Source organism: Martes martes (assembly GCF_963455335.1).
Source record: "Martes martes genome assembly, chromosome: 12".
Taxonomy (NCBI): Eukaryota; Metazoa; Chordata; class Mammalia; order Carnivora; family Mustelidae; genus Martes; species Martes martes.
This window is the reverse complement of record NC_137900.1, coordinates 60,586,174-60,595,841: the sequence shown is the minus strand read 5'-3', so window position 1 is coordinate 60,595,841 and position 9,668 is coordinate 60,586,174. Positions and strand designations below refer to the sequence as shown.

Genomic DNA, 9,668 nt, shown 5'->3' with positions numbered 1-9,668 from the left:
GCATGATTTCTATCTCCACGTCCCTATCTGTAGGGTTCTCCTATCCCCTGAGCCCAACTGCCTTCTTCTGCTCTTCAGATGCCACCTGACTCAGCCAGGACTGGGGTTACCTAGAGGAGCAAATTCTAGCCTTAGTCTTGATGAGCAATGATGGTTAAGCCAAGGGTGCTTTGCTGTTGTAACCCCAAAGTCGGTGGCTTAAAACAACACATTATTATAACAAATTTGTTATGTAGATAACAAACGTACTGTCTTACAGTTCTGGAGGTCAGAGTCCAAACTGGGACACAGGGGGCTCGAGTCAAGGTGTCGGCAGGGCTGGGGTCCTACCTGCAGGCTCTCAGGGAGAATCTGTTTCCTTGCTTTTTCCTTTTCAGCTTCTGGAGAATGCTGGCATTTCTTGGCTGGTGGTCCCTTCTCTCTCCAAGACTTTCTCTGACGTCTCTTGCTTCCCCCTTCCACATTTAAGGATCCTTTCGATTATGTTGGGCCCACCTGGATGATGCAGGACAACCTCATTTTGGGGTCATTTGGTTTTCAACTGTGATTCCATCTGCAAGAGTAATTCCCCTTTGGATGTAATACAACATATTCACTGGTCCTGGGGATTAGGATATGGACATCTTTGGGAGACCATTATCATGCCTAGCACAGACACCAAGAGCCTGAAGTTGAGAACAGAGCCCACATAGGAGACTCCTAAGGAGTTTAGATGTACGTCTGAGAAAAATCCCTCTGGGGCCAGGCGGGCAGTGGTGGGGTAAGGGCAGGGAGGTCAGCCGGAGGGTATTACAGTGGTAAAGCCCGTGAAGGACAGCAACAGTGAAGCCCTATTCACGTGTGGATTTCCCTGGATCTCTTACTCTGAAGAAGAAAGGGGTCTTTGCCATACCCAGTCCTAAAGAGCAGCCCAGGAAGTCTCACCCTGATGAACAAGAGTGGAACCTCAGCCCTGACCCAGCCCACCACAGCCTCCCTGAGGCTCCACACCTGCAGGGGTACAGGATTCTGTCCTGTTTTGTCGAGAGGAAGTCACAGAGCTGGAAGAGCCTCTAAACCCAGCTGTCAGGAGGGGCTCACCCCTGCCCGGCTTTTCCTCCACATTCTTGACCCTGCAACCAGGGAGGTGTTCCTCTCTGGGACAGGCTGAATTCTGGAGTCAGTGGGCCATTAAATAACATGTTTTCCAGAAAATTACCTTCCTTAAAGGAAACCACTTGTTCCAAGGAGTAGAAAAGTGTCATTGTGCCTTGCCAGGTCCCCACTCTCCTTAGGACATGGCACAAAGCTTCTGTCCGGGGAAACCCAGGGCAAATTAGATCCCCAGGTGCTCTGGCCTTCCCTTCATTCTGAAGATAGCAAATGGGTCTGCTGAGAGGTGGCTGGAGGCAGACCCCATTTATGGACGAAAAGGACAGTTGAGCTTTGTGCCTGTGGGTTCCTGCCCCAGCAGTGCTATAAGACATTGGGTCCAAAGTGCCTCACAGTGGGCAGCTAGGTTCCTCAGCTACAAAATAAAGGGGATGGGGTGGCTGTGAGCACTGAGAAGATCTGTAGAAAGCCTGGAGCTCTGTGCATAGGAGACGTTGAGTAAATAGGAACAGGTAACAGCAGTAGAAGGAACAGAGAGAACGCTGGATTTGGAAACTGGGTTCAAGTGAGGCTCCACCCCAGATTTCTCGGGTGACCTTGAGCAGCCCCTTCCCTTGCTGCCACCAGATAAACACTCCTGGCTTTGCTGGCATTCTGGTGTCTCTGTCCTTGAGCTGCCACCTCCTCCCCGGGGACACAGAGGCGCTTGCTGCGGGCCTGTTCCAGAGCCCCCTCCCCCCCCCACCGCTGCCCTTACACAATGGGCTACGCTGGGCGGAAGAGCAGGAGCACTGGGGGCGCCACACACCACACCACACACACAACACACACCTCACACACATACATACCCATGCCACACACATCACACACACACTTCACTCTCACACCACATAGCCCATGCGTGCTCTGGCACCCACACACTCCACACACATAAGAAAAGTATGATTATAGGAGCTGCTCATCCCTTCTCTGGGTCATCCTTCCCGACTATCCTATCCCAGCTACCCCATACCCATCTTTCAGCAGATGCTCCTGCTTCTCTGAGACAATGGATCATCTGGCGTGACATGCTCATCTCCCTTCTCCCCTGGACAGGCAGACACACAGCAGTTATCTCCATCCCTGAACATCCTTCCCAGCACCATCACTGCATCCACACACCACCACCTGGGCCTGAGCCCCCCCAGACCCCCTTCCTGAGTTCTGCCTCCCAGGCCCATCCTGGGGAGCCCTCTGTGGGTCTTTTCCTTGCTGGTGTACTGTTAGTGTCTCCCTCTCCAATCCTCCTTGCTCAACACATGCTCAACCTCCCTCCTATTCCTAAAAATAATAATCACCTTTGCCTCAGTGTGGTGCCATTCTGGCCAAAATACATGGCTCCTCTTCCCTTCAAATTATCTTCAACAGTAACCTCTCCTTCCTCAGCTCCCATTGATCCAACTGCCCCTGCACACAGAGCCCCCACACACATGCACACACCCTAAACAAGCCACTGTAGGGCCACTCCCTTCACTCCACTCAAACTGTTCTCACCAAGGTCACTGTCAACTCTCCTGTTGCAAAGTCCAAGGTCTCAGCTCTGTGCTCACCATCTCCAGCCCCCCCACCCCCGAAGCTTTCAACCAGCTGACTCGTCCTCTCTGAAAACCACTTTCTCCCTTGCAAGGTTGCCAGATAAAATATAGAACAGCAGTTAAAATAGACTCTCAGATAGACAACAAAAAATGTTTTAGTATAATTATGTCCCACATATTGCATGGGACATACTTATACTAAATAATTGTTTGTTTGTTTTTTCTATCTGAAATAAAAATAACTAGATGTCCTGCATTTTTATTTGCTAAATCTGGCAACCCTATTCCCTGCTTCTCTGTCCCATGTGCCCCCCACCTTCCTACCCCTTCTTCAGCTGCTCCTCCTCAGCCCCCACCTTAGGTCAGCCTGCTCCAGGGTGCTGGCCTTGCCTACCTTCCCTTCTCAAGCTCCTTAATCTCTAAGACAGCTTCTCCCACACCGTTAAGCCCAGCTCCACTCGCAGCTGGCCTTGCCCAGAGTCTTGAAAGGCCTTTTCTCTAGCTCCTTTGTAGCAACAGCAGATTGCAGTGTTGGGGGGGAGGTGTACGTGTGTGTGCTTGGAAAGACTACCTGTCCAGCGCAAGGAGCAAGGCTGCCTCTTTGTTGCCTTCATCATCTATTGCCCAGAAACATGCTGGCCAGATGTGGCAAGAAGCGCTTCCCTTGGGAGCTGGCTGTTGTCCAGCCTCATTTCCTCCCACTGAGCTGCCTACTCCTTGCCCCCACATGTTCTCTGAATCACCACCTGTGCTGCTGCCTCTGGAACACCCTTTCCCAAACTCTCCCTGTTGAAGTGCCCTCTTTTCTTCAGGTCTAGCCCAAGAGCCACCTCCTCCCAGTTTCCCCTGGATCTCCCAGCTCTCCCTCCCTTAAACACCTTAGTATGTTATCTGCAGCCTTGTCCAGGTCACTAAATTAGAAGTTCACCAAGTGCTGGGACCATATCTGGTTGACTCCCATGTTCCCTCCGCAGAACCTGGTACACAGTCAGTGCTCTGCCAGTGTGTATTGAATAGAGAAGTGAATGACTAAGTAAGAGAAAAAGTGACAGAATGAATGAACAAATGCTTGAGTAAGGAAGGAAGGAAGACTTATTGAGCAGATGGAGTGGATGGAAGGATGGATGGATGGAGGGGAGGGAGAATGGGTGGGTGGATGCGTGGATGAGGAGGTGAACGGGTGGATGGTTAAGTGGGTGAATGAGAGCAGGTGGATGGATGGATGTATGGATGAATGGGTAAGTAAATGGATGGATGGATGGATGGGTGGGTGGGTGGATGGGTGGATGGGTGGATGGTAGATAAGTGGGTGGATTAGCAAGTGAACAAGTGAGGAAAACTCAGGGATTGACAGACTGCCCATTGCCTGAAGAGTGAGGTCAAGCTCCCCACCATTGCTTTGTTTTCAGAGTCACATGATTCCAGCCTGCAGACCTTCCATTCACTGACCCAGAGAGGTTGTGACCATGCAGCACAGGGACAGAGCTCCAGGCCTGGGTCCTGATGCTTGGGTCCAGCTGAAAGGCACCTGACCTGGACCAGAGCTGACTTTGCTCACCCCTCCCAGACCTTGCACTTCCATCTCTGCCCATCTGGAGCCTCCATGCCCAGATATTTCTTTGTGTCTAGATATGCTCGCCTACCTCTGATATCTGGGCACCTCTGAGAACAGGCCCCTGCTGAGTTCTGAGAAAGGCACCACCCAGGACCCCTTCAAGGAAGGACTTCAGGGTCAGCCTCAGCCGCAGAGCTGCTTTGCCGAGGTCAAAACCTGAGTGGGCAGCACTCAGAGACCGAGCAAAGGCAGAAGGTGTGTATTAAGGGCCTGCATTATAATTTGACTTTTTCCTCTATCTAGTCCTGCTTTCTCCACCCTCCCCTCACAAATGTTGACCCCTACAAACATCTTATACCCCAAGCTTTGTCTCAGTATTCATTTGTGGGGAATGCAAACTGCAACAGTTCCTTTCCACGTGCATTTACGAAGGCCCTGTTTGGGAGCTTTCGGGTCCAGTGTGACCAAGACAAGCTCCCAAGAACTCCTGTTCCTGAGCTGTGCCTCTCCCTTCCCCATATTCCCCTATTCCATCCCTCTCTGCCAGCCTGACACTCTCCCTGCCCCCTTTCCCCCCCTATACCTCTGCAGCCCCAAGCCTCTCTCTGAGAGTCCTTCCTGTGGCCAAGATGGCCTGTCTAGGTACCTTAGAGCCCAGACCCTTATCAGGGTCAGTTTTGCCACCCTCAAAAAGGGTCCCAGGAGAGCCATCCATTCAGGGCTGAATGGAGACATATGAGCCAGGAGACCCAGAATTTTGCACCCCTCAAACTGTACTCTAAATATGGCACAGCATTTGTTTCCCAGTACAGAAAAAAAAAAGCAGATTTTCTATTAATAAAAACTGAACATCTCTTTATTTGTGATGAAAACAAGAGCTTTGTTATAGGCTCTTTTGATGTAACATAACATTTTAACTTATTTGGGATTATCTTTCAGTTCATGATTCTTCTATCATTCCTAATGACACAAGTCACTCACGTTCTCTAAGAGCACAAGTGACCTATAAGAAGACAATAATAAAGTCTCATTCAAAATATGTTTCAAAGTCTTCTTTCTGACTTTCCTGTTAATCAAACAGCTTGTACTTTCTGTGACCATGTTTTTTTCTCTTCTGTTTCATTTTGTAGTTTTCAACACTGGTTCTTGAGAAACCTATATAAGGATATACATTTTCAATTACAAAATAAATTCTTCGTTCCCAAGGAAGCAGTCTTTTGGTTGCAGAATTGCAGGTCTAATTTCAGACAATCGGCAGGGGACAGGTCTCAGGGCTGGGTTCTGTGCGTTGTGCCCTGGCAAGGAACCAAACGACTCCCTCAGCAGAGGATATAAAAATGTAAAAATGTCCACTCGAGGGCACTCTTTCTTCTGGTGGCAACAGAACCAGTTTCACCGGCATGCTGGGGTAACCTGAGTGAACTAGCCCTCTGTTCCTGATAAACTCCAGTCATACCGCCATTAGTCCGTAGAGCTGGCCCCCGTGCAATCTGACCCAGTCACTCACTCTTCAGGCCTCCCCTAGGCCCCATCCTGTGAGCAGGGTCCAGCTGAGTTCTCAGGGGTCAGAGCTGAATTCCACCTGGTCCCGGCCCTGCAGATCTACCAGGCTGGCGGGCACAGCAAGCTGGGATGGGATGGCACGGGGAGTTTGCCGAATACAACAGGCAGGGAAGGCCGGGAAGGCCAGACCTGGAGTAGTGGGACAGCAGGAAGGCTTGCTGGTGGGTGAGTGGGTCTGACCCACCAGCAGAACAAATCCTAGGAACTGAGAGGCCTCACATGAAGGTCCAGAAGTCCCGGGCACCCACCGCCGCCGCAGGCTGGGCATGGCGACCCGAGCCCGTGAAGAGAGAAGCCTCCTGGCGAAACGTGGCCACCGTGAAGCTGTGGCCAGGGCCCCCCTGAGGATCCTGGGCCCTCGAATCACAGCTGAAACAGCACAGGAGGCAGGTGATGGCTACGGTGACCACAAACAGCACCGCCACCACTCCAATCACTGCTGTTTCCATGGCCGGGCGCAGCAGCTGACCGGCTGAGCAACCAGGGGTGTGTCTTAGAGTCTTAGCTCCCCATCCGCACCAGGGGGCTCTGGGTGGTAGCAGGCACCCCGCTCTTCGAGCCACGCTCCCTGTGGGCTCCTAGGCAGATGCCAGTCTGAGGTCCTGCAACACGGCCCCACTAGGCCGTTGGGCGCTCTGCATTGCGCCAGTCAGACCTCAGTTGGTCTCTGTTACTGTTCGCTAAGCCTCTGGCCAGGATCCCAAGTGCCGTGGTCAACTCCAGTGGCAGCTCCTGGAAGAAGAGCTATCCTGAAAGTTGTGAGCTCAAGACTCCCCGGACTTGGAGGGGCTGAGTAAGAGGGAGCAGAAGACTTTGCTCAGAGAGAACCTTGCCGACCCGGCCCTCCGGTGCCGCCTACCCATTTCAAGAGAGTTTGTCTGCTCAGACAACAGACAAAATACTCCCCCTCCTGGGGCTCCAGGATGAGCCTGGGCTCCTCCCCTGCAAGAACCTTGGGCCTGTCCTTGAGTAGGCCTATCTGCCGCCACCTGAGCTCCTGGCCTCAGGCAGGAGACAGGCAGGCAGGTGGGGAGGAAGGCAACGCCAGCCCTGGGCACGGTCGGGGTGGGAGCGCTGCACGGTCACCTTGAGGGCCATGGGGCCTTCGGCGGGGGCTGCAGTCCCTTCCTACATGGGACTGGAAGAGGGCGGGCTATGCTCCCCCTAGGACCTGACCCGCTCCAACGACTAACATCCGGGCTCCTCTGCCCCGCAGTTCCCAAGAAGCCCTCTTCTGCACGGCCTCCCCCCAGTCCTCCTCGCCGCAGGCTCACTCAGCCTGCCCACACTCAGGTGCTAGGACAACTTACCCCGGGCTTCCCCGAGTGACAGCGCTGGCTGTACGCAGTGCCATGGCCTTCTGCCCCGGGGGCCACCCCACGGGCCACCCCACAGCATACTCATCCCTGGGTGCTACAGCCTTTGTCCTGCTTCCAACAAGGCTCCGAGATGTCTGACGAGCTGTGAGCACTTCCTGAATTCCTTCCTCCGATTGTGTGGGCGCAGGACCCGCACAGCTGCCGGCCCCCTCGGTGACTGCACTCACCCCACCCCCACGCACACCCACACCGGTCCTGCCCTGCGCAGTCGCAGTTGTGTTCTCCGCTCAGCCCTTCCGGGTGAAGGGTGAGTCCAGCCCGGCCGCTGAGTCCGCCGGGAGAGCTGCATCCTCTCCCTCAGTCACAGCTCTTATACCGCTAACCCCTACCCGCTTCCAGAAAGGAGGCTCTACCCAAACTATGAGGAATAGAGCAGAGAGAAACAATGCTTCCGGGTGCCAGACACAGCCAGGCATTAGTTCATTTAATGGCTCCAGCAACGCTGGCAAGTCTACATTTCACAGACAAAATGCGTATAGTCAGGCCTGCAGCCTACTGCTGATTAGTCGTAGTGATAACAAGAGCACCAAATGGCTGAAATGGGGGCTTCCATCCTTTCCCTTCTAGCTCAGCGCTCTTCCTGGGTACCACAGGGCCACGGAGCGATCACCTCTTTCTTCGGTTTTACTGATCGGAGTGCGAAGACTCAGAGAGGGCAAAGGGCCAGCCTGAGGTCACACAGCCTGGGTCTTTTGCAAGCTGTCCAAGGCCCCAGTGAATTTTCTTTAGTACCAGTTTTAGGGAGATGCTTAGGCATAGAATGAGTGACTATTGGGACTCCATGAAGCCTGTCAAACTCTCACTCTTCCTTTTTCCAGGAAGAGCTCAGGGCTCTTCCTCTGTGTGAGCAGTGCTGGGCAAGCTGGGCCCCTGGCAGGAAGCTGGACACCTCGAATTATTGCTATTAACTGGGGCAACCAGAGCAGAGAAGGAAACATGATGAACCAATCTGTGGTGTGTGGTTTCAGACTGAATTACCAAAATCAACTCACCAATTCAGAACGTAGAAGGCATCAGAGGAATCAGGTTTCAAGCTGAGTTATTTGTTCTCTGACTTCTGGTTTGCCTGTTCTTTGTGGATGCAGAAGAGTGGGAGGCTATCTATGGTAGATGTGTGCTTTTCAGCAGTTTTAAACTGGAATAAAGGGCAATTGCTCGGCCCTCTTATCTTCCGCCTGTATGGGTTTCCTTATCTGAATCTGAGATTTGGGGGCCCTTCTTTGATTCATCAGTAAAACAGGTCTTCTGGTCTGTTCTCACAACAGGCATTCAGTATTTGAATGGAGGCTGGTGGCACAGTGAGAGGGACCTGGCTTGTGTTGTGAGGACAGGTGCTGTCTGCTCTGAAGGCCTCTCGGGATTTCACGTCACACAGGCAGTCTGCCATGTGGAATGACCAACACAGCGCCTCAAGCCCAGGGCAAAAGCAGCAATCTCATAAAGAAGGACGAAGTGTAGATGCCTTCACCACAGTGCCTGTTCCGTCCATCCCCCCACAGCCTTGTCCTGTGACAAGCGGCAGCAGCACAGTCAGGCAAGCTGGAAAGATCAAGACAGCCATACATGTTTACCCACAGCTCAGAGATGTTCGTACTAAGGGTTTTTTCTGGATATGTTCTCTTCTTCTTGTGACTATTGTCATCCTGTGACATACAGCCACTGCCTGTGGACCCCAGATGCCATAGGACTCCCCAAGATAACTATAACAATCACTTAGATACGTACCTTTCCTCCCATATCCACCATCAGCAACTGATCAGAAAGAGACCACATCCCACACTTTCCCTTATATTAGCAAGGGCAAAGATGACGGCAGACATCCAAGAACAGAAAGGAGAGAGCTCTCCCAGAGACTCCAGGCCACACTGAGGAAAGGCAGGCCATCTGAGTCTTGGGGATCCGCAGAGAGATGAGGGAGAGGGGACATTCAAGCCAGCAGGCCACACACATCCTTCTGTTAAATGTTTCCCCCTTCTCCGACCCCCCAATACCGGGGATAGAGTGGGAACCCAAGCTCCCTCAGCAAGGCCCCAGAAGCTCAGAGGCTTAATCCTCTCGGGGCCCTACTGCTATACTTGGTGTCCCACAAGCCCCAAGTTTCTGGCAGTGGTCATTCCAATCATATTTACTTTTCCAGAGAGCACAACGTTCTGAGAATTTTTCCTGACCATCTGTTGTGTTGGCCAGTTCTGCGCTGGGGGCTGGGAGCCCTCAAAGTTTCTCAGATCTAGGAGGGCAGGGGACCCCTGAATCCTGCCATAAATCTTGGGAGAAGAAGAAAATGTGATCGTATGCCAACAGAACTAGAAAAATAAATACTAAAAGCAAACTGGAAGCCTATGGGAGGGAGTGACAACTTCTTCTTGAGCAAAGACCCAGAGAGGGGAAGGTACGAAGTGTTTTCTGGGGCCAATGATGGAGCAGCATGGACAGGACAAAAGGAGCAAGGGGTAGGAACCGGATCAGGGGGCTTCAAATAGACAACCGAGAGGCACAGACTCTCCC

General features: G+C 52.5%; 1 protein-coding gene across 1 annotated transcript; it reads right to left on the bottom strand.

The window, feature by feature from the left end:
* Positions 1–5,058: 5,058 nt before the first annotated feature.
* SPAAR (small regulatory polypeptide of amino acid response) lies at positions 5,059–6,233 on the bottom strand (the record flags this gene model as incomplete). Its single annotated transcript, XM_080819465.1, has 1 exon — positions 5,059–6,233. The coding sequence occupies one exon, from the start codon at positions 6,231–6,233 to the stop codon at positions 6,000–6,002; it is 234 nt and encodes a 77-aa protein (XP_080675591.1). The 3' UTR covers positions 5,059–5,999.
* Positions 6,234–9,668: the final 3,435 nt, after the last annotated feature.